The 27,135-nt window shown below is 48.5% G+C and overlaps 1 protein-coding gene across 2 annotated transcripts in view; it reads right to left on the bottom strand.

Annotated features, from left to right (window-relative positions):
• The window catches only part of LOC149372195 (uncharacterized), a 203,570-nt gene extending 176,844 nt beyond the window's left edge, over nt 1–26,726 (bottom strand). Inside the window, exons 1-2 of one of the 2 annotated variants that reach the window (XM_089566599.1) lie at nt 26,351–26,726; nt 11,327–11,352 (exon numbers count right to left, since the gene is read on the bottom strand). In XM_089566599.1, coding sequence (XP_089422725.1) covers nt 11,327–11,343 — 17 coding nt within the window. In that variant the 5' untranslated portion in view covers nt 11,344–11,352; nt 26,351–26,726. The remainder of the gene's footprint in view (nt 1–11,326; nt 11,353–26,350) is intronic. The other variant, XM_089566598.1, reaches the window with a different exon arrangement.
• Nucleotides 26,727–27,135: the final 409 nt, after the last annotated feature.

Here is a 27,135-nt window from a genome sequence, read left to right as displayed (position 1 = left end):
CTTCATAAAACACATACCCACCGCTTTTGCGCTGTTGGATCGCTAAGAGTATAATCAGAAGGCATGAAAAACAATATCAAAGAGTTTAAAAAAAGTCACGCAGCATTAACACCGTGAACTTTTTAACACCGTGAAATATTTCACGACTTGAAAAAATTCAACGTAAAGCAGTGAGATTTATTCACAGCAAGTACAAAAAAAACTGACTCACCAACACAACTAGCTGTAATCTCCGGGCTCGAAACACTATCAACAAGGGCAAAGCGCGCGCGACTAAAATTCCTTTATCAGCTTCTTAACAACACTTTTAAGATCGATTCATCAAAGTACATTTCACTGTCACAAAAACGTGCATTAAGAAACCAGCACGCGTATACGCTAACCGAATATCCCTTTCAAAGATTCGTTCTTCCCGCTAGCAACAAGGGAATGGAACCGTCTAGACGCATCTATAACTAACGCTGATTCATTTTCAAATTTTTGTTCTGAACTAGAAGGCGAGTTTTAAAACTAGAGTTAAGGTTAGAAAGCTTTATTTTTTTTTTCCAACTTCAAGGAGTATACGATGTGTTATGCCCATGTTTATATTATGTTTATGTTTCAGAACTAGCATGCTTTTTTCTTTGGATTGCTTGTGGAAATCTGTCAAACTTCTTTTCAGTTTTTCTGAGCTGTGAATTGTCTACATTATTGTTGTCCTTTGCACAGCCGCTTTTTGAAATGTTTATCCTTTACCCTGTATTATACATGTAATGCCCACCTGATAAGGTATCAACCAGAGACTGGCAGTATTTCAAATAAATAAATAAATAAACTTCACCCCTACGCACTCGATGAGTACGCAGTCTCCCTCATAAAATCTTGACAGGGGTATCACGAACACCTTGCATGGCTTCACATCAAAAATGACACCTGCAAGCACTGGGGTCTAAAACGAACTACAGACCTGTTTAGCCGCCGCGGTGGCTCAGCGGTTATGGTGCTCGGCTGCTGACCCAAAAGACGCGGGTTCGATCCCGGCCGCGGCGGCTAGAATTTCTTTGGAGGAGAAATTCTAGAGGCCCGTGTACTGTGCGATGTCAGTGCACGTTAAAGAACCCCAGGTGGTCGAAATTTCCGGAGCCCTTCACTACGGCGTCCCTCATAGCCTGAGTCGCTTTGGGACGTTAAACCCCATAAACCTAAACCAGACCTGCTTCCTTTCATTGCACCACTAATAAGAATGACGCTACTCATGCTATGCCGCTCTCCAAGCAGCGATAGCTTGTACTGTGTTGGCTTGTTTACTGTGCACAAACAAGTTCAATACGCACAACGATGCTGCAAGCACATCACTGTGTGTAACTGACGCATCACTTACACACGAAACAGAAAGGAGTGAAAAAGGGGGTAAACATCACTCTAGCGCTCCTTTAAAAAAAAATAGCGTTAGATGAGAGCTTACACCCTTTTAACTTCCATATAGGCATACTCGTGTTTTGAGTACACTGACTTAGTAACCTGGGTGCTACAAAGCAATATATATGCAATGTAAGTACAAAGGATTTCTTTACGTCTATTCTGAAATGTCGAGGGGCGTGACCAAACAATTAAACTTTTTTTAAAATATAATTCCGACAGCAAAATTGCTTTTTTACCGTCTCTCAGCCGATGCATTAAACAGGAAGTGTCTAATAACACTAACTTAACAAATTCCTATATTTAAACACGTCGTACAAAAGCATATGCAACAAGCTCGAACTTGCGGAACCTAAGGATAGGTCGAAACAAATATGGTGTATGCCCGCGTCAGAATCAGCTGTCACGACTACTTATCAGCGTTTAGAGGAAAACACTTTTATATAACATCTCGCACTAAAGCGCTTGAAATTCTTACTTCCGAACCTAAAACGCTCTGGTACAGCTTGCTTCTAAAAGCATCCTCAGCGAAAACGTGTGTCTGCTGTGATAATAGTGTTCTTTTCTTGACGGCGAACTTTTCCATCTGTGTTACATTCATTACATAACGCCACATTTCAGTTGCGCTATGCTCTTATTCTCGGGACTTAATTCTTTTCTCGGCTCGGTTCAAGTTTCCCTTGCGTTATACAACGAATACTTGTGCTTTTCTTTTTCGTTTTGTATTTTGCACGACAATGAGCTGCGTTTTTTCCCGGCCAGCTGTGCAAATGCCGAAGAATGCGGGTGTGTGTGGCTTCGCCAAGCTGTCAGTGAACAGCTTTTACACCCTAAGTCGTGCACATCACGATGGTGTAATAGCCATCATTATAATTATAAAAACGAATCCGCCAACGACGCTGACGAAATTTATTTTATTTTATTTACGAATACTGTCAACCCTCATTTGAGGGTCATTACAGGGAGGGAAAATGAAGAAAAAAATGCATATATACACAAGAATGAACAAGCCTCTTCGAGCATACAATACAAGAGAGCATAAAAACTCAACATAATTCACACCACTGGAGAGCCACCTGCTATACAAAAAGAAATATTTGACAATCAGTTACGCGCACATATGCAGGAATCCCATGCCTAGACGGAATCCCCAAGTGCATTCAGGAATGCCGCTACACCTGTAGACTCAGCAACGTGAGCGGGCAATTTATTCCAGTGCTCAATAGCATCCGGAAAGAACGAGCAGCGAAAGACGTTAGTTCGGGTCAAGTATTGCCGAATTGCTTTGTGGTGATTGAGGCGGGAGCTCAGTCTACCAGGAGGCTGCAGATATTTTTCTTTATTGATGTTAATTTCACCGTGAATCACTTGGTAAAATATTTTTAATCTCTGCTTTTTACGTCTTTTTCCTAATGTTTCTACACTGCATGAGTTTCACATCTCCGTTACCGAATCTGTTTTCCTATATTTTGAACACAATTTCGGGAAATTAGCGCGCCTTTCTAGGATGTCAGCCAGTAACCGCAAGATACTGCAATCGGTAACACGCACCCAACTGTAAAGTCCCCCACACCTTGCACTTTATTTTCTTTGTTTATTCTAATTCCACGTTACGCTTCTCTCTGACCAGACACAAAGGACAGCCTCGGCCGAGCAAGCGCCCGCGGGTTCGGTCGCGTTTTCGCACGTCGGTCGACTCAAAAGCCAAGCGCCGTTCGCACCGGACCCGACCGCGGAGAAGAGAGGCTGGGAAGTAGCCCGCCGAGCCAATTGAACGCAGCGCCGTGCAAGGCTGCGCCGCCGCGCCCTGACCCTTGCGCAACGGAGGCAGAGGATGGGGGGGGAGCGCACCCTGCCTTTCCCGTCGCGCGGGACTCCGCTACCGCCGCCGCTCGGATTAGTAACGAGAAGTCGGCGTCAAGAGGGGCAAGAGGCCGCTGTAGGATTAACTTCGCTTTTTCTTCTATTATTTTCACAAAACAGTGCGCATGGGAAGATGTCGGGAAGATGGGGGGGTAGAGACTGAACACTTTTCCAACAGATATCCGATAAGGCTGCCCTTTCTGCGAAGACATGTTTACAGACTAGTTGGTGCATTACTAGAATTGTTTTATGAGCAGAACGTGAAGTAATAGGCACAAACCATGCCATGCTGCTTCTGCCTCATCGAACCACGCAAGTCAAATTGCTAGTTGGTTAAACCAACTAGCAATTTGACTTGCGTGGTTCGATGAGGCAGAAGCAGCATGGCATGGTCGAAATTATCCGTAGCCCTCTACTACGACTTCCATCATACCCTGAGTCGCGTTGGGACGTTAAACCCCGTAAACCAGGTTTACGGGGTTTAACGTCCCAACGCGACTCAGGGTATGATGGAAGTCGTAGTAGAGGGCTACGGATAATTTCGACCGCCTGGTGTTTAACGTGCACTGCTATCGCACAGTACACGGGTCCCTAGCATTTCGCCTCCAACAAAATGCGACCGCCGCGGCCGGGATCGAACTCGCGTCTTTCGGATCAGCAGCCGAGCACCATAACCACTGAGCCAGCCACTGCGGCGGCTTGCACGTCGAATTGCTATATCACATGCTCAGTACTAGCGCTATAACTCTTCAAAAACTACGCGCAAACACACACACACACACACACACACACACACACAATTCTGAGCCGCAAATGCGCTGTGGCTGCAGCGTCTACTAACGATGTGAGCGCAGTCGCGATGAGCGCCTAAACAGACCGCCGCGCACGCAACTTCGACATCCCCCCTTCTCACTAGTTACGTGCACCGGTTGCAGTCTCCACAGAACAAGACGTGCACGCGGGTTTCCGCGAGCGCGCCCATCTTGGCAACGGTGCCCAGGCTCCGTGGCGCTGCACGCATTTACGTACGCCGGGTGGGTGGGGATGCGGGGCATTGCCACATCGTATCGCCGCCGCGCCGTTGCTGCCCCCGCCCGAGCCCGCGGGGTGTCGCGGGAGGGCGATCCGCTTTCATCGCCTCCTCGGCTTGCGGCAGCGGCCGTTACGCGAGCGAGGGGAAACGAGCGGGGGGAGTACGTGCGCGCTTACGTACGCCGGAGGAAGCGTCAAACCGGCACAATAGAAAGAAAAAAAAAAGGCGCCCAGAGCGCTTGGAAAGGACAGCAGCGCTGCGCGGTGCCAGTCTAGTACCGACTGCGAAAAAGAAAAGGAAAAATAGTAATAATAATAAGCCGCGAAAGGGCGAGAGAAGCAGGAGCGAGAAACGGTTCAGCGAGCAAGACAACGGCGACTTCTCCCCCGGAGCCGTTGGCCACCGCGGGGTTTATGCGGGGTACAGCTCGAGTGCTCTCTCGTCAGGTGAACGCACACAGATCATGGGCGTCTGAAGAGGAAGGGGGGAGGGAGCATGACAATGAAAGCAAGGAAGAGAAAAAAAAAAGGAAAACGACAGAAACGGAAGGGGAGGGGCAACTCGCCGTCGCAGCCATCGCCGTTTCGATGCTCGCCACGCCGACACGGCAGCGAAGACGACGAAGGAGGCAGCGCTGTGGAGGTCGTTGACTTTTTTTCGGTTTATTTGTTAACCATGCCCGCGCTACGGGACAGATGGCAGGCAAGTCGAGAACCTGCAATTACACGACGCAGCGGTCGCCGTTAGCGGCGGTCTTTATTGTCATTTTTTTTTTCTCGCCCTGGGTTCCGCCGTCCGATGGGGCGATTTTATCTCGCGGCGTCAGCGGCGCTTGTCTCGGTCCCATTACCATAGTCGTCGTCACAACCACGCGTTTTTACGTCACGCCCAGCTGATGAACATTGCGCAACGCACTTCCATTGCTCGCCGCTCACGTAACCGCCGGTTTTCCATGCATCGCTCCTCCTTGCGCGCGTGGACTGATTCGGTGATTCGGATTCCCCGCTGGAGACAGGGCGCCAAGCTTTCTCCGAGCATTCGCAACAAAAAGAAGGCTGCGAACCGGCTCGCAGGAGAAGACAAGCCAGCCTCCCAGCTTCACAAGCTTAGCCAAGATTCGATGCGTCACACCACGGCGAAGGCGACCGACACTACCCCTCGCGAAAAAGAAAGGAAAAAAAAGGGGGAACGGCTTGAGCGTCCGCCAGGCTTCGTAAGCGTCAGCCAAGCATAACTTTGTCACCGTATAAGATCGAAGTTGCCTCACTCGTTTCCTCATGCTGGGCTAATTACCGTCAATTCTGGCAAAAACTGCATGGTACCTCTTTTGCCAAAAGTAACCGAACTGCAAGTTTTTGCTTATGAAGCGTATAATGACGGGCAAGTGTTCACCTTACATTACACAGATTCACAGCTTAAGTACTGCCATAAGTGCTTCGCTACGCGTCTAACGATAAAACCACCATTGCCCAGTTGCGGTGCATTATTATCCTAGACTAGATAGAGTGCGCTTCTCAAAACATTTAATGCTGCGAGTATTTTGGCAGAGAGAATTGTCCCACCGCAGCTTGGGTCCGCGAAACGAGCAGTTACAGAAAGGAATCACTCAAGGCTGGAAAAAAAAAAAGTTCCACTTCGCACTTCCGAGCCCACAAAGGTTAAGCCAAGAAGACGACTCTTTTCGCGTAGTGACACCTGACCGCGACACCCCATAAAAAGCGACAGTATCCCGGGGAACGAAAGGAACGAACACGGTCAGAAAAAGCAAGCTTTTTTTCCCCCTTCTTTCTCGGCATAAGCGAGCATTTTCGCACCAGGTCGACCACAGCTGCGCTCGCGGCACGCACTCACGGCAGCTCGCCCACCGTGCGGGCGCAACAGGCGCGACGTGACCGCCGCACGTCGTTCCTTTCCGGGCTGAGGACGCACACACAACTGAACGCCCAGTGGGACAGTGGCGCCCCCCATCCGTCGTCGCGGCAACTGGTGTCGAGGCCGTCGTCGCAATCAAAAGGGAGGGAGGGGGGGGGGTTGTCACGCTCCGCCACTTATCGTCACACATCGCCCACGCAAACAACCCGCCCAGGGAGAAAGGGCGGTCTCCCGCGGGCCGTCTTTTCTCCATTCCCCCCTCCCCACCTCTTTTTTACACAACCGCGGACAACAACAGATAGGCTAAATAGCGCACAGCCTCCCCCACTTGACGGTCACGTCTGCTGCGACCGCGACGGAACGCGACAAGCTGCGCTCCACGCCATTCTCATCACGCATCTTTAAACATACAAAGCTCGACGCAGAGCAGTCTTTTCGTTCTCTCCGTCGCACATAGCGCGCCGAGGAATGGCTGCATTCGCATTTCGTCACCAACGGGATCCCAGCTAGCGAGTGTCGAACCGTTCTAACAAACGGCACACGCCTGTGCGGCGGCCGCTGCGGTCCTCATTGATTCAAGCCACCTGGAGAGATCCGTGCCACGTCGGCGTCGCTTCCCCACGGAGAGATGCTGCGGTTGCCGCTGCTGTACACAGGCAGTGACGGTCTGCTGACGACACCGCCGCCGCTCATATAGTGCGGACGACAGGGCGAAAGAGCTCGATCATAAGAGCACAGCATTGTTAGCGGTGGCGATTGCAGCAAGGGCACTGCTTTGAGACGCAACATTAGTCGCTTAGGGAGAGCTAATCCGGTAAGAAACAATACACGCTTTGGACGCAAGTCAACGACACCCCGATTTCCGGCTTACAAACAGTGCGTGGATAATTAGGCCAAGGGATGCATATTCATGACTGAAACCGCGAAGCAAAACAAGACAAGGCGGGGTGCCCCGAAGAGCTTGCGCGCAGCGACGGCTTTGTTCCGGAGCACGGGAGAAAACAGTTTTTATGTGACGCCTCGGCGAAGTGGAACTGCTCCGTCCAGTGCCTGCGTACTCCGCTCGCTACGCACGTTCTTACTCGACCTCTCAGATGATCGCAACGGAGCTTATATTAAGTTGAGCTGCATCTATATATCTCCACATTCTAATGACAAAGGCGCTATTTCTGCTGAAAACAGCTTCTATAAATTAGAAGTGGCAAACACTGGGCCGTGGTCCGCGGCGTCCTGTATTACTCCGCAGGCCAATCGCAACTGTAAACGAAATCAGCTTTTTAATGCTTGACTGTATCAAACAATATACGTGTCAAAATCTTAGAGCTTATAATTTTTTTGTGTGTGTAATGAGCTTCTTGTCTACATTACAAAAAACATTTAAGCAGCGGACTACTTTTGCGTCGAGGAGGAATTCTGTGCGCGGAAGCTGAATGTGGGTGGAGCTTCACTGCAGACTTAAGATGTATCCGATTATAGCCCGCAGTTCTCGCAAGCAAACTGCGACGCGTCCGAACATTTCTTATTCGCGAATCCCTGAGGCTAAGCAATACCACCACTGGCTTCCTGACGCTGATCTCGGAGTCATTTTCGATATGGCGGGAATCGAATGACGGGAAAATTTTTAAATTTCAATTTTTTCCGAAGAACACAGCCAGAAAACCCACAGAGTCGATTTTTACCAAGAACAAAAGTTGGAGTAAAATGGAGGAATAAATAAGAAGCAGGATAAAAAGTCTGCACGCGCGAAAAAACTCTAGCCACAAGAAGCGTACCACTAGCGTTCCACCTCGCAGGAGACTTTGTGGGAATCGCGAAAAAGGAAGACGTATGCTGAGGTCGCACCGGAACCTGCGATGGACACTTCGCGAAAGCGCAATGGCAAAGCTAGATGGCATCGTTTTAACAACCACTCAAACGAATTCGGCAATCCGAAAATCGCCCCGCAGTGCCTATGCACGGACCCCAGCCTCCGTCAACATACCACCAAAAAAAAAAAAAAAAAAACGGGGTTTCCCCACTGATAGGACAGCAACGAGCGTCCACGTTATTATCGGCATCATTGTATTATATTATTGGCGCAACCTCCTTCCCGTGGATAAGCTTCAGGGACAGGTAATGAATCAAATACGCGGTACTAGTTTATAGGGAGCAGGGCCAGAATTCGTTGAAGCAAGCAAATCTGTAGCGGAAACGCACCCGCCATTTTTTGTTTGTTTTTACAATGCCCTGAGTAGAAGCCTTTAGATGCGCCGAGTGCACGTGGCTCGAACAAATCGGACCGACGAGACACACGAGACAGACCAGCCTTCGCTGCGATACTCAAAATGTTTGCTTTCCGGCCCGGCGACGATACGCGGCGATAAGGACGACGACGTAGATAGGGCATTTCTGTGCAACGACTCTGCGGATCCGTAACACTGTTCTGCCTCCTTCTTCCCAGAGTCAGTACAATCGTCACTCTGTCTCCACGGGGAACGAACAACGGTACAAGAGGGACGCGTTCGTTAAAACCCTGAATACAAACTCCGTCTCCTTTGTACCACGACGTCCAGGAGGCTTCCCTCGACGTTTTTGGAGCAACTGAGCCAGAGTCTTCACGAACGTCTCGCAAAAAAAAAAGAAAAAAAAACGTACGACGCACCAAAGCCAGAAGATCTCGAACGGCAACGATACGATAAGATACGACACGATACGGTACTATACGGTGCAGCATAGATAATTCTTAAGAGGGCAAAACCCCTGTGTTCCCCAACTCTCAAAGCCGCTGCCACCAGGAAGGAAAAGAAGATAATGAAATACTATTCAGCTTTACTGCACACGCTTACATCCAGACTATTTTTAACCAAATGTTATCGCTAGATATCGCGCGTTCAGCCCGAAACACGCCCAGAAAGTGTTCTAGACAAGCGTTATGGCCTGCGGGCGTGCGAACAAGTGAGTCAATTCGACGCGCTGTAATCAGCTGCCGCCAGCCCCGGCGGCGGTGCACACTACTTGCGACACAAGAGAGTATACGGAGGAAACAAGGGGGTGGGAGGGGCTGTCGCAACAGCAGACAACCGTGAGCAACCACGGTGGGCAAAACGCAGTACACTAAAGCCAAACCGCGGCACAGAAAAGGCCCGGATGACAGCGCAGTTCTCGGATCCTAAACTAGTTCTCGAATGCGTAAACTTCAGCAGCAGACAGTACTGGTGGTGGTGGCAATCGTAAATGCATCGAAGAAGGTCGAGGCTGTTTTCCACCTCTCAACCTCAGGGCAAAACATAAACAAAAAAAGCTGCCCATAGGAAGACGGGCAGACCTCAGTTCTCGATCACGAAGCCCGACGCGTCACTCCCACTACCTCCGTCGCCGTCAAAGAGAAGGTCGGGAAAGGGGGTGCCAGGGAAGGAAGGAGCCGGACCGCAGCCGCGCGCACAGGCTGGACACAAGACTGCCGCGCTTGGGCAACAACCGTCGCAGGACGCGAGGAGAACGCTTGGGCGAAGGAGCAACAAACAAAAATGCATCCGGCACATTTCACAACGTGGCACCGTCTCCGTCGACCACGTTAATAAAGCAAACAAAAGCGCAGACCGCAGGGACGGACGGACGGACAAGGGGAAGGGTGCAAGGAAACGAGACGCCACGGGCTGGGCAGCGCAACACCGCGCTCGGGCAAACTGTACTACACGGCGAGTCCGCAAGAGAGGCATTTCCGAGGAAAGCGTTACCACGGACACGTCCAAAGTTAATACAGACAGGGGGAAAAGTTAATCGCCACAGAAAGCGACGACGTCGTCGCTGTTGAGTAAGGCGCGCAGGAGAAATGAAAAGGAAAAAAAAAAAGGTGTTCAGGAACCGGACACCTCCCACGCACAAACACCGACCGATCGCCGGCGGCGGGATGACAAATGATGCTCCCCAGCGCCGACAGGAGGCAGCACAGTCGCGCGCAAATGCCGGGGTGGCTGTACTTGTGTCGCGTTAAAACGGCGGTCTCGCGAAGGCTTGGCCCGGTGACAAAACAAAATCAGAAATAGTCGTAAGAGTCATACTGCAGTTACAATTAACAAAAAAAAAAAAACATGAATACGTTTGCTCTATGAATCATTTTTATAATTAGTCACGTTGGTCTTCCTATGTCGCATGTTGCTATAAATGCGTCACTGGTCATCCATAAAAGGAGGATAAGGAGCCCATCACACATAATACCGCTTCACATGTGAACGCACTGCTGTCAGGGGGACCAGTTGACATATCCCGCTTCATAAATTAATCCAGCTTAGTTACGGGAAACCGCCAAGGTGAAGCAGGTTTTAATTAGGGCGTAATTACTCAATAGCAACCACCTGTCCCCGGACAAGGACGAATTTTCCTTCAAATGCGAAGCTTCCGCGAAAACTGCACAGTTTTGCTTCGTAGTCGTATACGGCTTGCACACTGGTGGACACCACTGAGTAATTACGCCGCAAATAAATTAACACACGCGCTACAGCTCCATTTTGTTTCTGAAATCTGCCGTTCGGGGGGGGGGGGGAGGGGGGGGGGAGAGGCAAGCAGCATCCGAGCTGAAGCCGGCTTAGCACTAACGAAATGTTAAGCCGGCATCCGTGTATACCACTCCTACAGGGGCGAAAAACTAGCTCAATTCAAACCCCTCGAGAACCGCTGGCACCAAATCTAGCCCCCACAAAACTGCACCGTTTTAAAGAGGCGGAGCACCTACGCTGGGTGCGAGCGGTGACGCAACGCCGCCTACACTATACTCTCTTCTTCGTAGTGAACAGGCGGCGGCGACTACATCCCGCTTTGGCAAGCTCTTTTATTTTCCTTTACATTACCGGCGAAGATTTGGGAATGAGAGATGGCACCCAACTACTGAGAGGTACCAACACAACACGCCAGCAGAGCAACGAAAACGCCCACAAACTTTTTTTTTTCGCCGAAACCGAACGATTGCGCAAGGCAACGACGTAGCGACAGCGCGCGTGTTCCGTCGTGACTATTACATACACGAACTCTCTGAGCGTTTCTTGACACCGCTGCCACACGGTCCCACTATGCGTTGGTTCATCACCTGCTTGCTAACTAGGCCAGCGTTAATTGGAGGGGGCCCCGTCGGGGGCGAAGAGCGCCGACAAGTTGCGACAGCGGGTTAAAGAGTGTCATGCTTACTTCCTGGGTTCCCACATGCGAGATGTCTGCAAAAGAGAGAAGGGAAAAGAAAAGAGCAAGAACACACTCGTCTGAGCACATCTAGCAGCGTTATTAAGGGACCGCTTTTTGACGTTATACAGGGTACATGCCGACATAACCGGCGACGCAAGTCCACGATCCAGGCTGTTACGGTGGCCGAAAACGTCACCGCCAGCACTGCAAACAGCACCTCGGGCCAGCGAGCGGCGGTTCCTCAATTTCGCCGAGGTGCCGGGTCTGCAGATTGCTCTAAACTGCGCGTTGATAGAGTATATATATATATAATGCTAAGCACAAACACGTACTCCGAATATATGGAAACGTGCAGCTATTTGCGACAAACATACAGCCCACAGCGATTGCTCCCGCGATATGCAGTGCGGCCCGATCTGCCTCGTCAATGTTCTGAATCTTTCCAAGCTGACAGGAACGCTGTCACTCAACTGTCCGACGCTTAAGACTTCCAAGGGAGATAGATAGAGGACGCCACTGCGCGTGTCGGAAGCAAACCCTTTGGGCTGCACACTTTTGACAAAGACTCGAGACGTGTATTAGAATGGGCGATTCCACAGGAGCTCGTGCATTCTATGGAAGCCACCACCTTCTACTCATTCTTCCTTATTTTCCAGGCCCACCGGCAACAACTCTACATTCTACTGCACCTTCTTTTTTTCCCAGACCAACCACGAGAGCGCTGTATCCTACCGAGGATACACCGAACAGCCAGAATTGTCGGCCGTATACAAATGCTACGCGTTTGAAAGGCGTGTTTGTTTTGGATGCAGAGTGCGCAACATCATGTTATCTCAAGCTGCGACCTACGGCGCCCACGTGCCCGCATCGTACAGGGCCATTAGGAGCCTTTCTAGATGCAGCCAAACTCAGCGGTAAACAACCCTGCAAACCAGACAGCAATGCCCACTGCTTCATCTGGTTCGAAACACGACACTAATCAAGGCAGGAAATTCATTTACCTTAAGGTAAGCCCTAAACACACCGCCTTACGCACGCGTCGCAGTTTTGACAGTACACATAAGACGTTACGCACGAACGCAGGACGCTCGGCACACGTTCCTGCCAGCATCGCCAACGCGACGAAATTAGAATTGGGCGCAATGCACCCGAAAAGGTGAGCAACACATCAGGCACGTGCACACATGACTGACAGACACGACACTTGTACGCTGCGGTAAATTTACGACCCCATCCTGGCAGAGGAGCGGGTAGTAAACACCAAAAGAGCCAAAAGACAGCTGCGCTCAGACCCGCAGCTCCACGGATCCCGTTAAACTAAACCCCGCATGCAAATTTTGCTCGGGGTAGCGACTCGCTGCCGCTTAGGCGTGTCCTTATCTTAAAGGTCTTCGAAGTGCTCTTCCCTGCAGTTGTTGTAGTTGTTGTCAGCGCAGTTGTGCGTGCGTCCTCGTCTGCAAGCGCTGCGATTCCATGTTGTAGCTGCACAGGCTACAACTCTGGATTACCTGTGATTGCGGTTCCGGCCCTGAAAATCCCGAGTAAAGGAGACGCAATGTCCGGAAAATTCGCTCCAACTGCTAGGCAGCCAAGCGCGAGACGGGATACGAAGGAGACGGAAACGTAAAATAACTATCTGATACACCGCAAAACGCTATCGATTACCCAACGGCGACATCTGACGCCGCTCGGCGCTTCATCTCTCCGTGGCCGCTCGCTTCCGCCGTCCAGACGCGCAAGCGCGCCCCGAAGCACGCGCGGGTGTTTCGTTTCGCACGTTCTGAACAACGTCGAAGAGCTCCCGCCGGCTGTCGACATCGACATAGCTTCGGCAGTGAGCCATCGAGGGCACTAACTTATGCACAGGACGCGATTGATAAAAGCGCATACCAGGTCAGGGCACTCAGAGAGGCGCGGACTTATGACCACCAATCCCTCTACGCCAAAATACGAGCGCGAGCGTAACGCGACATTGTTCTCCGCTCTCGCCAGAGCGCCAGTGGAGGCTAATTGAATGAGGACGTTTTCGCGACGGAGGAGGCCAAAACGGGAACTCTGAAACGGGAGAGGAATGCCATCGCAGAGCTACTTTAAATACGGCGCATCTAAGTATACGACAACGGCGGAAGCGTCAAACAAGATCGCTATGATAACACGACCCTCATGACACACAAAATGGCGCATGTCTGTCTCCTGCATGCGTTCCCCAGTTTCGAGGGTATCAATACAGAGAGGTCCTAAACGTCGACGCTTGCGTGGGCGAAGTTCCGAGTGTGACGTCGGCATGCCCGATTATAGCGCTACCATACGTTACGCGGACACCAACAGCGCTGGTGCCAGACGCCAGTGGGTGCCACGGTGTGCGCCGCACGCGATCGCCCCGTGCCTCGCCTTTGTACCGCGCGCATGAGTCGCCATCGCTAAACGCGAGGTCGGCGAGGCGATAAGGCCGGCCCGGACGACGAGATAAGGGCAGCCTGCAGGGCTTCTGACCAGCAGCGGAGCGCGCGCGCGGAGATAGCGGGCCCGCGCGACCGACGACGCCGGCAGCGCCGACGGCTAGCAGCAACAGCTGCTCGGCGGCGACAATTGCGCGCGAAGCCCGCCTGTGTAGACGCGCGTACAGGGGCGTTACACACCGGTACATGGTTCACTGGACAGACGGCAGGAGAAGAGAGGGGGGGACTGGAAGCGATAGTGGCGGCACGAAAGTTGTTCACACGTCTTCTAACCAATGCACTACAAGCCACCATTCACGTCAGCTCGAAACAACTGCCTGGCTAGTTGCATCGGAAGAAATGCTGTCAAGGTCGAAGACAAGGACACTCCCCATCGAAATCGTTCATGAGCTCTGGTTTTGACGCTTCACCACATCGCAATCGAATGCGACCCCTCACTTCATATGAAAGAGCAAAAAAGGAGGGGTGAGGTGGGACTGAGGGGAGAGGGCATGCAATTAAACCTGCCGGAGAACAAAGTGAATAGAAACACTATAGGAGCAGGAAACATCCCGCTCCTAGTGTTTAGTTAGAGAAAGACCTGAGGACTGAAGAACTCACAACGCACTACAATGCTTCAAGAAGTGCAAAAGGCAACTGCAGCACGAGGTAGAGCCCAAAGCATCTGCGCGGTGCGAACATAAGAATTTGAGACAAAGAATTGAGTCTGGAAATAAAGCTCTCAAGCCATCTATGGGATAATATGGAAAGCCAGACGCCCATCATCACAAGGGGCTATCATTTCCGCAAACAACACTGAGATGTCTGTGAACATGTCGCAGCCTTTGAGAAGCACAGCGCACAGCTGTTGGCCGCACTGCAATTGGCTAGCATCATTAAGGGACCGACGCGTTAGAATCACTGGCATTTTTGGACAGACCGATAAAGCATGACGGAACCACAATATAACCATGACACTAAAAGCTCGAACAACACTTGTAATTATATGGTGAGAGTAACAGATGTATTTTGATAAGCATCAGTTAATCTTGACACAGGCTGAGCGAGAAGGAAGGTAGTTGATGTATTGTCTGTGAATGTAACACCTACAGCACTAACAGAGAAGTAACAGGCCGCCTTGGTGACTAAGTCGGCAAGCATAGTGCATCACAAAGGCCTTTGGAATAGCTTAACATAATGCAAAAACTTGATAACACAGCCAGGAAAAGAGGGGTCAGGGGAGGTTATGAATTATACATCATAACGCTACGACGTATATTTCAGTTCAACTAGGCCAACTTTCTGTTATTCTAGGTTATGAAAAAAGGAAATGCACAGTAACTGTCCCAGTCATGGTAGGCACCTGAACTATCACGTAAGCAAAGGGATAGAGGAAACACTAAATTCTGTGGAAAAACCTTACAAAAATAGGAAACTCAAACTACACCGCCACCGTTACTTGTAAGACGCATTCACAAGCTCAATAACACAGGAGGACAGGCATAAGTTACCTTCACAATGCTACTAACTACACCTGCATCAAAGGAATCATTTCTGCAACAACGAGGAGAGAGCCACCCACTGGCAACAACCAATGCAGGGAGCTCAACAGTGTGGAAACTGCATGATATTGTGAAAAGCCGTTACATTTCTCACTTGGCTATACCCATTCTCAGCATTCACATAATATGTATTCGCCTCATATTTCACATGTAGAGGTTTGTTTCACTGCTCCCTTCTGGGAAGCAGGTGCACTGCAGCGCAGCAAAACATTTGCAGCTCTGTGACCGCAAAACAGGTTAGTGAAAGCTATAATACAAATACAAAAAAGGCACAACCCAATAGAAAACCAAATGGTAAAACAGGACAACAGGGACAAGCAAAGATGTAAGAAGACAGCGCCAGTGCAAATTAATACCGCAGGTGAGCTAGCCCACGAAAGGTTTCAATGGACTCAATGGCAGGACGGTCACATGGCTAACAAGAACCCTCATCCCTGAATACACTACTCTCACTCATGATGCTCATATGTGAGCCACGCAGGCCTACAGTATGTCGTGCTGTTGCCATGCTGCCCCTGAAGCTACAACACGACAGAGAGGAACTGGCACAACAATGTTCCATGGCGCGTTGCAGTGCACATGTCACATATACCTAAGGTGCAACATTTAAACAGCTGTACGAGTGACAATTATGGAAGACCTAGCGAAGGGTAGGAGCTGGTCGAGACATGCAGCCTCACATTGGAACATCACACCAGCAATGTTAATGCTGACACAACGCCTGCTTACCATCAAGACACGAACTGTGATAAGTGCTTGGCCAGGCTTCCTTACAGCTTCCCACTTGTTTCCAAAGTGCTGCATTCGATGAACTACCTCACACAGCTAGCAAATATTGAAACTATGGAATCATACCTATCCATAACTCAAAATTTCACTTGTCACATTATGTCTTTGCAGCATAAAAAGCACCTTAAACAAAATAACTCTCAGTTAATCAAATGTTTTAGCTTCCTCACACAATGCTGCATACAGAGTGTGAAGCTTTTTAAGCAATGGACAGCTGAATTAAGCACTGATGGAATGTTGCTTATGAATGATGCATTGTAGGGACCTAGCATTTGCGTGTCAAAAAGTAGCTCAGAAATGCAGGAAAAGGCAGCAACTCTAACTATCCACAGCAAGCCATTTATAACCATTGCTCAAGAAAGCTTTATGCCATACTCCCAACATCATCGATTTCACTCTCAACTAATTGCCAATTATTGTCTCAGCACATGCAAGGGCATTTGTTATCTCACCAAGTGTTCAAGAAGGAACGCCAACAGACAAAGCCAGATCAAGTTTGGCAAAAGGCATTGTGACACAAACACATTTTTTGTTTCCACAGGCCTGAACAACGAAGAACAAAGGACAGCTGTAGGGAACCCATTTAAAAGGGAAAACCTGCTGCCATAGATGAAGCTGAATGAAATCTGAGAAGACATACCCTAGTTTTGAAGAAGCTTAATATGGAATGATATGGAGTGATGAGCATAGGAAATATGCTGGTACTACTTGGCCTCGTCTGGCACAAAGCAGGCATAGTTGGAGACTAATATGGAAGAGCACTGTGACGGATGTGCGAAAGTGGTACACATGACCTGGACATACCCACGATATAAAGACAACACACGCACACCACTCATGGGAGGCTCTGATGCAGAACCCACACCAAGAAGTCCAAAGAAACATTCTGAATGAAGCTTTGGCCGCCACAAGGGATTACGACTGACGCCTAGCGGGGGGGAAGAGGCCAAAGTCCTGCGACCCTCCGACTGACTGTGAAATGAAGTTTTTCCATCCATCCTTTGTAGTGAAGCGGACTCAGCAGGCAATGATGATGATCTCCACAAACAAGCGAAGAGATTACTATTAGAAGTTCGGAGTAAAGATGAAGAAGAGGATGCAATTTGTGTAGGCACACTTTCATGAACACAATTCTGTCTTGCTAGCGTTACATTTAATTTTAGGATTCAAACTTGTGGTTCCATTGAGCTTCGCGTTAATGCAAGTAGGCTGTAGTCAGAGTGGATTTGCACTTCATGGCGTCCCAAAACTGGACAACCACTGAAGGCAATTTCAATCTAAAAGTGCAGCAAATGAACTCACTGATTAGTAGCGCAAGTAATTTCACACAGGCCACATTGCAAACCAATGCTGAAAAAACCTAGCAGAAAAGTAAGAATGACCTCCAGCTAAACAAGAATGACGAGTGAAAATTTCAGGCTGGAACAATGATGAGCTCCACAGGTGACATCTCATTTGAGGTCACTTTTAGTCAACATCGGCAGACTGCACTACATGCTGTTCGCCATAAAATTCAAACGCTAAAAGTGAAACAACCACACCGTGTACAAAAAGAGTTGGGGACCTGTAGATACAAGCCAAAATTATGCCCAAAACTGACACAAACCAGTTCAAGTCAGAACAGTTTGCAGGAGCAGACATACACAAAGTCGAATTACAGTTCTGTCAAGAAACTGTTTTTGCCATTTACTGTGAGACTAAAACCCCAAAAATCCTGACAGAAGGGCATGCATTCTGAACCGGATTCTTGAATGCGAACTGCTAACTACTTCCTTCAGAGGAGTGGACAGTAAAATCCTGGCCATACATAGTGACATGTCGGTGCTGCAGAGACATGCAAACCTTGTGCACCTTCCTCCTTCCCTTCTTCCTACGGTCGGATGCAACTGAAGCCGCTTCTCCCGTCAAAGGACCCCTTTCCAGCCAATGGCATGCACCGATTCTCATGACCCTGCTAGTGCGACAATGCAGGGAGTGGCAAATGAAAGGGGACCTGCCTCTATGGTCCAGGATAGTCCCCCCCCCACCAGAATTGTAAGGCTAGCAGGGTCATGAGAATCAGCCAACGCTGTTGGCTGGAAGCGAGTACTTTGAAAGGAAAAAGATGTATCGGATTGTAGCTTCAACAAAGCGAAATTGTCCACCTAAACTTCGCTTTTCCCTATCCTCAGTAAAAAAATCTCTCTACATTTCCGCACGCTGACAAACAGTGCATACATACCGTTACTAGTGGAGGCATATACATCCTGCTTTTAGGATTAATTTCACTGCAGTGTTTAAAAGGAAAAATGGGCAGCCAGCATCAGTCAGGATCATTGCCGGAATATTCAAGGATGAGATAGATTTACAGCCTTTTGTCATCGTTACCACACTCCTCTCTGAAGTGAGCGTATATGCGGACAGAGTGGCATCCAATGGCCAACCTACAATGTTTACTCATTAAGTAAGAAGGCAGGCTTCAGGAGCCATCAATGACAGCAGGACAAAATGCCTTAGACCATCCCTTCATACAATGCGCAGCACAGTGGTAGTGACCACAACCTCAATGAATAGGTGAAATAAGTTGAGAAATGACTTCTCCTACCCAAAGCCGCCAGCTGCCAAGCTCAACTTGCCTGCTTCTTGTGCCACTGTATAAAAATTTAGAGGACACTTAAGCTTCACCTTTAAAGGTGCACTGAAGAGGATTCTGAACTTGTCTTTTTGCCACGGGAACTCGATCTACACGTTCCTAGCATTCTTAGAAACTGCAACTTATTGCCCTGTGTGGCCGATTTCCCTAATTAAATCGAATTAACGTCTGGCTCCCGCCCTTTTTTTTTAATTCTGCCTCGTACGATGGGCGGAGTCGACCAACGCGTGAAGTTCCTTTCAGCCAGCTCAGTGGAGGCTTTGCTTTCGCTTTATTTTGTTTTTTAGGTTTCCATGAATAAATAGTTTCATTCGCAGATAATATAGCCGCAAAATAAGCCCGCAGAAATAAAAATACGCGCGGACTATTTGCTACTACGGACTACTATGTATTACTCCGCCGATGGCAGAGCGGCAAGCCGCCACGGGACTGGGTGAAAGGCACTCTACGCGTTGGTCGACTCCGCCCACCGTACGAGGCAGAATTAAAAAAAAGGGCGGGAGCCGGCCGTTAATTCGATTTAATTTGGGAAATCGGCCATACAGGGCAATAGTCGCAGTTTCTAAGAATGCTAGGAACGTGTAGATCGAGTTCCCGCGGCAAAAAGACAAGTTCAGATTCCTCTTCAGTGCACCTTTAAGAGTGGAATGCGACAGCGTGTTACAACGCTACCAGGGAGTCCATGGAATACCATCCCCTGTTCAGCGTGACGCCTTGCCCATGTGAAAAATCAAAAACTGGTTTTTTGAGGAAAGGAAATGACGCAGTAACAGTCTCACTTATGTTGGTGGATACTCGAACTGCCATATTATTTTTTTACGCATATAGGTCTGATTATAGGTCCCGGTTAGGTCGCCAGTTCGAAACCCTGCCGCGAGCTACGCTCTAACCTAACTAGCAAGTTTACGCTGCATGGAACGCTGAATTGTATGACACCATCCAGAGCATTCAGCGGCAAATTGTTGGCATGACACAATTATTTCCGACATGCGGTGCTGACTACTACTACTACTACTACGCTGATAGCTTTTCAATTGAACAACCTGTCTATGCTGTCGAATAAAGTTTAACATTTCACATAACCGATTTATTTTCATGGTACCACTTTTTATCTAATCTCTCATTTATTGTAGTCATCTTTACCTTGCCACAACAACATTGTTCAGGTACTATTGTTACTAAAATGTAAGCAGAATGCAATAGTTTTGCCTTGCTAATTACAATTAATGTGACCTCTTGATGCTGAATACAAACAGCACACAACCAGGGGTGGATTTATAGGCCATGCTTGGAGGCGGCAGTGCCATGTAAGCCGTGTATTTCCCGAGACTTATTTTTGGCAAAAAAAAAAAAAAAATGGAGTATGTACAACTCGTTACATTGAACATGAAATGAAAGCTTAATACATTCCATACATAATATGCTACACGAAATACAAAAGCACACCCTCCTAAGATCCCGATGCTACATGCATGTTCAAGAACCCTAAACCCTCCAGCTAACTAATTCATTTACAACACCATTCATCATGCCACAGAAATTATTGCTGCATAATAAGCAGCTTGGATGGCTCTGATTTATGCTTTTACAGAACAACACTATGTTTAATGGGACCTTATTAAAACAGCATACTAATTTGTCTCTCCATTTCGCAAACGTGCCAGAAACTGCAAATGTTACTGAATTGGTGTCGCCAGTATATCTGTTTTGTACTGTTATGCGTCAGCCCTTCCTTCCATAGCCCTCGAAGGGACTGGAACACATTAAAGTCAATAACTTTACTGCTGCCTCAAGTGCACCACATGTATTGTGTTTACTCTCATAATGGATGCTGTTTTGTTCCCCAAAAATCTCCGAAAATTTTCGGAGTGCATTGATTAGGCAAAGTAAATAGTCATAAAAATTGTAAGCTGAAAAACGGGGACAAAAAGCAGTCTCGCGCAATAAATATGTACTGCACCTGGTACAACTTGGCTAAATAAAATTAAACGTGCTCTTCGGCACAGTTTCATGCTCGAGAGCATGTTCAACAACTTTTATCTTAAATTCACGCCTATTACTAATGTAACAGCCCACTACTCTGCCCAAAGAGACCCCAACTAGAGTTTGCATAACTTACAGTATTCAGCACGATGCCCAGCCAGAATATGTTACCACAATCATTAATACAGCAGATCAAACAGAGCAACCCTCTACGAGCAGATGCGGTTTCCATTGGCTCTCGGGTTACTTCCGAAACATTCTTATTTACTATTCAACCTGTAGGATGAGGTATAGTAGTCTCTACAGTGGAGAGCTGGTGCTTTATATTATTGCACAGTTGTTTTGCCATCAAATAAAGGGTGCCTGTAATTAACTACCATCATCATAAGCTCCCCATCAAAAGAAAGGTTAGTTAGTTTGTGGGGTTTAACGTTCCAAAGCGACTCAGGTTATGAGGGTCGCCCTAGTGGAGGACTGCAGAAATTTCAACCACTTGGGGTATTTTACAGTGGATTGATATCGCACAGTAAGTAGGGCTCAAGCATTTCGCCTCCATCGAAATGTGACCGCCGAGGCTGAGATCGAACCCGTGTCCGTTGGGTCAACAGCCGAGCACCATAACCGCTGAGCCACCGCGGCGGCCCAAAGGAAAGAGAAACAGTTATTACAAAACGGGGAAAAAAACTATGCTTTCTCATAGCCAAAGATTGCAGTGACTCATTATGCGAGTAAATACGGTAAACAGTTAAGAATACGGACCTCAGAAGTCTAAACACCAAAAATATTCGGACATGCATGTGCTTCTGTCTCTCAGTTTAAGTATTCGGTTTAAGCAATAGCACAGGTACCAGAAGCAAAACAGACTCCACAAGTCTCAATTGGTTCTCAATGGCTACACAAACGGCTGACCAAGCACTAGAGCCCCCTGAGACTTGCAATGGCCCGACAAAATGAGTTCATTTGGTATGGAAGCATTCTCACACATTTCGTGAGAAATGCTAACATCAGGTAGTGATGCTCCTTTCCCACAGGGACTCCAAAAGCCATTTAAAATTGGGCCCTTTCATTCAAAGGCATATGGCACAGTTATCCAGTATAAACGCTGTACCTTAGTGGCCTTCCGAGAGCTTTGAAGCCTCCAAGCAGCCTTCAAGAAACAACGTAATCATGACACAATTCAGCTTAAAAACCTAAAAGTAAATGAAAGCTAATAAAGGCAGGCTATGAGAAAATTTTGCTTGTCAAGTTGCCTTCTTGGACAGGTGCTACCTAAGGAATTAAAACTAAGAATGCAGTAACAACAACAAACACTCATGTTGGCCAGGACTACTAAAAAACTTGTGGCTACCGACCAAAGAAGCTGTCAGGAGAAAAACTTCTGGGCGCACCAAATGAATAGAACACTCCATCTGAAATGTTTTAAACGTGTACTTGCAGCACTCAATGCATGAGTTGTGGTGGAAGTCTGAGAATATAGTTACACTGCAGCTCCTCGCAAGTTTTGCCCCTAGCGTGAAATGAGGTGTTTAAACCAGAAACATCTCTGAGAAGTGCCATGTGTCAGGGTACGAATCGATCGTGGATCAGCTCACCTGGGTTAAAGCCGCACATAGCCCACCAGCTAGCAGCAGTGTACGTTTGCCAGGAAGTTCCCCCGCGACATTGTCATACTTAGTGCTTTTCACAACTGCAATCAAAACTGGATGCAACTGCTAATACAATTATTCATCATGCACTGGTTGATGTGGTGTGCATAAAATAATCACTGGCCAAATGCAGCAAAAACAAACAAACATGAAACCAGAAGACCCCAGAAATGTGGTACCAATGATTCTTGAACTACGCTTGCATGAAACTTAGTATACCATTAGAACGGAAGTCATGGAACAAAAGTGTGTACGCCCATCCGACAAAAGCTGTAGACATTCATAAGCAAGACATTTCCTGACACCAGGAAAGAAAGATTACGAGATGCCGGCAGGTAGAGCTACATCAGCAGGTATCTCAGCAAGTCACCAGAAAAGATTACATGCAGAAATATGAAAAAACAGCTGCATATGATGCCCTGACAGCTCATCTAAACAAGGCCATTTGCTGAATAACACCATACTTTTCCTACATTCTCTCTGCATTCGACAAGAAAACCACCCTGAACATACTAACCACACTTGTGCAACAAAGCAATGTGAGGAGATCTGGACTGCCAACAGTGAAAGGTGCAAGCCACTAGATGCACGAAAATAAATGCTATGAGCCTTAATTGCCCAACGCAAACTGCTGAAGAAGGATTCTATGAGGATATGAACCCACTCCAATCCAACCAACCACAGGTGATGAGTGTGTATTGCAATATATGGTACTGACAGCTGCACGCAAGCTCTGGGCCCCATTTTTTCTCAGTCTGCTCAATGTACGTGAATGAGCAATGAAATGCATTCATGCTATGAACTCTCACAACAACCACCACAGAGGAAACTGCGGAAGCCCTGTGACTACACGAAGAAGAATGCATAAGAATCACAAAAACCAAAGCTGCTAACGATGCGGAGCCAATTGTCCAACTTTCCAGTCATGTCAAGTGATTAACTACTCTGATGCACCATAACAAAGGCAAGCAGAATACAGCTATTCACTTAAGAGTGAATGGTATCAAAAGCGCACCACAAGCCGTAGCTGGGGCATTACAAATTAAAGCCAAGATCAACAATGAAGCACTTCGTCTCAAATGCTAATGCAGACGACATACGACAACTGATGGCTAGCTGTCATCCGCATAGATAGCAACACCTGCTGAAAGGTGACAACAAGTGTGTAAAGAGATTGCAGCCTCTCAAATGCAAGCAAGAACAGAATGAAGCACAAAGTGAATGTCACAAACTAATTAAGCACTGACGTAAGTCTTCAATTGGTACAATGCCAAAACTTTTTATCACGATAGAATGAGGGCCTTGAGCCGTGTGTGTATGCAACAGTCCTCTCATCCTGCTGCTCAGTTCAGATCTGCACAGCTGTCCTTACGTGTCCTGATGCAGTTCCCAGAACCAGATTCCGACATGCCCAAAGCAAAACAATGTTGCTCCTACACTGGCCTGATTCCTCGGTCTACGTAATGGGATGGCGATATTCCTATACCATTACCATATCTGAATTTCAATCATGTCAAAATGGCTGGGATGAGCGTGAAGTGAAATCAACGCAAACTGCTGACACTGTAAAAATGGTGTGGACGACATGCCCAAAGAAAAACAATGATGCTACTACAATGGTCTGATTCCTCGGTCTGCATAATGGGATGGCAATGTTCCTATACCATTACCATATATGAATTTCAATCATGTCAAAATGGCTGGAATGAACGTGAAGTGAAATCAACGCAAATTGCTCACACTGTAAAAATGGTGTGGACAACATGCCCAAAGCAAAACAATGCTGCTACTACAATGGTCTGATTCCTCGGTCTACATAATGGGATGGCGATATTACTATACCATTACCATATATGAATTTCAATCATGTCAAAATGGCTGGAATGAACGTGAAGTGAAATCAACGCAAACTGCTCACACTGTAAAAATGGTGTGGACGACATGCCCAAAGCAAAACAATGCTGCTACTACAATGGTCTGATTCCTCGGTCTACATAATGGGATGGCGATATTCCTATACCATTACCATATATGAATTTCAATCATGTCAAAATGGCTGGGATGAACGTGAAGTGAAATCAACGCAAACTGCTCACACTGTAAAAACGGTGTGAAGCAGGAGCCAGTATGGATACCAAACAAATGACACAAACACTGCCTTACTCACCCAATGACAGTATGAACTGATTAATGAAAAACACTGAAGGATGTTATTGTAGATACCCATCAGTGATGTCTCTCATGACGAGAAAGGACGGTGTTCAAACAAAGTGTGCAATGCAAAGTGATGCAGCAAACATGGACAAAAGAGACAGGACACCATTAAGGATCCTCCTCTCTGCACGCACCACATGTGAGCGAGGTAAAACAGGGGGCTTGTTGATCACCACAGCACGCACGCACACACAGGCACACATGGACGCATGGGTTCCACCACAAGCACCAACTCGACCACGGAACGGAAGAGGCAGGCAGGTAAGGCACGTCAGAGCACCGCACAGCCGACTCACGGCGGATTCCACTTCAACGGCGGGGGACCACACCGCCAAGGCACGGAAACCCTCAGATCGATGGTTTTCGGACCGGTGGTCCACGATGGCAAGGTGTCTTGATGGAAGCCAATAACGCACACTCCGCCACCTGACGTCACACGCACAGGAGTCGTTTCAGCATGGCCACACACCGGTTGAGACGAGATTTAGGTCACTGCCTAGATTTTTTTTCTTTCCTCTCGTCTTCCCCCCCGCGCTCCCCGGCGCCGCCACAGCCCTCTCGCTGCGTGCCCAACTAGAAGTATGGATTCCAGCAACACGAATAACAGCGAAGGAACCACTCGCTGGCATAGCTGCATGCACCGGCCCGGCGCCAAGTGGTGCCGCCGAGCAAACGTCACCCAGAGATACCCCCGAGATCGGCCCAGCGGCGCGGCGACGCACTACGCTGTGACCGCAGGCCTCGTTCGCAAAAGCCTCCGGCATCACCCCAGTTGGCTGCACGTCCCGCTAGCCGGGTCGAGCCTAGGAGTCGCGAAATGTCCAGACTTCTCGGGCATGTGCTCGCTTCCGAGAGAGGCGAGGAGACGTCGAAAACGAAAAGCCCAGCCACCTCCGACTCTCGTTACGACGAGAATTTGGACCGGTTTCAAATAGCACAGTTCGCACTTTTTTCCTCCCTGTTTTCGCTGCTTGTACATTTTTCTTCGATCGCGAGGCGCTATTAAACTCCAACGATGCTTCGATAAAGTGTGCGCTAATGAATTGCACATCTTGTTTCGTGCGACGCATCGCACACGATGAAAACCACAGCCGCGTTCGAATCACGAGCAGCGATCGCCAACCTTTCACTCCAACGCAGCTACAAAATGAGGCTCCTCTACTATGCGAATCGGATGATTTATGGTGTTAAATGATGCACACCAACATCGCGCTGCACTATACTGAAACGCAACACCTTGTCATTGACAGATAAATCTGCTAGCGAGCACAACAAAAACGACTCCTTTTAAAGCTCCATCTTGAATGTCCTGTCGCTGCGGCGCGGTCGGTGGCGCCGACCTACGCGGCTGCTCGGTGAGTAATGCCGGGCCGGCGACAATGTCAGCAGCGTAGATCCGACACAACTGCTCAAACTTAGCGCAGTCACCGGTAATCGCGAATCGGAATACGTTTTTAACAGCAAGAGCTGAGCACAGCCGAAACACGTAGTGCCGTCTGCCAAGGTCTCACTCGTCGGGCCAGCGCAACTTCGGAGTCGGCGCCGCGGCCCTGCGACCTGGCTACGCAAACCCCGGCCAAGGCGACACTGGTAGACCTTCCTCCGGCCTTCTAGTTTCTTCTAAAAAGAATAAGACGCGATCACAGCCCCGAAAACGACCGAGAAACAGATACCCCTAGGCCTAAGCAACATCGGAACATGGCCGTCTAGTTCGCGGATATCGGGCGGTTGATTACAAGGGGACTTTAAAAATGACTGCCTCTTACCTCGAAGCGATCTTGCTGGACATTGTGAGCGGACCAGAGCCCCTCAGTGCTCTCTCATGTTGGCCAAACAGTCAGCGGCAGGGAACTTCAGCTGGATGAGCACCATTTTCCCTCGGTGAAAATAATTAGGCCTACAAGTCAAAACTCGGCAGGTAGCTCGGAGCACACCAGAAGATCTTCCTTTTTTCTGTGCGCACTACATCTTGGCAGGATGAAACAGTGAAACGAACATTCACTCTGCATCCACCGAAGCACAGGGCAACCAGGCGATCATCACAGCGATGGGCACAAAACGGCCGAAAATCCCGTTTGGCCGGAGCAACACGTTCCCAACGGGAAAACAGTGTTTACAAGTTTTTCGCACCGTGGCTGTATCCATCCGCGAGCAGCCATGCACCGCTCAAAGGCCGCGTCCGCTTCGGAATGTAGTCTTGAGCCAATTTCGACTTGTGGCCTTAAATAACGTTCCCGGCTCGTTGTCGTGCTCTACAGTAAACAAATATGCTTCATCTTATGCGAGGCATATGATATTTTTGTCCCCAGAACGAATAAAGTGGCGCGTCAGGCCCAGTCGGCGCCCATCACAAACCAGCTGTGCTCCGCGAATAATTTCGCTGGGTTTTGCCAATGCGTCGTCTCTCTAAAGCGCGGGAAATGCGATTTCGGTACGCGAAAAAGCTCGTGCTAGGCGCGAACCAGTAGAGAAATCGCGCTGGTTTGGGGTTTGTCGCTGTAATAAGACTGGACTATTAAATTTTCATTAAAAATTGAAGGATGCTCAGTGA

The sequence above is a fragment of the Amblyomma mixtum genome, chromosome 1 (assembly GCF_055824585.1).
Source record: "Amblyomma mixtum isolate Tamu chromosome 1, ASM5582458v1, whole genome shotgun sequence".
NCBI lineage: Eukaryota > Metazoa > Arthropoda > Arachnida > Ixodida > Ixodidae > Amblyomma > Amblyomma mixtum.
This window is presented reverse-complemented; position numbering and strand designations above follow the sequence as displayed.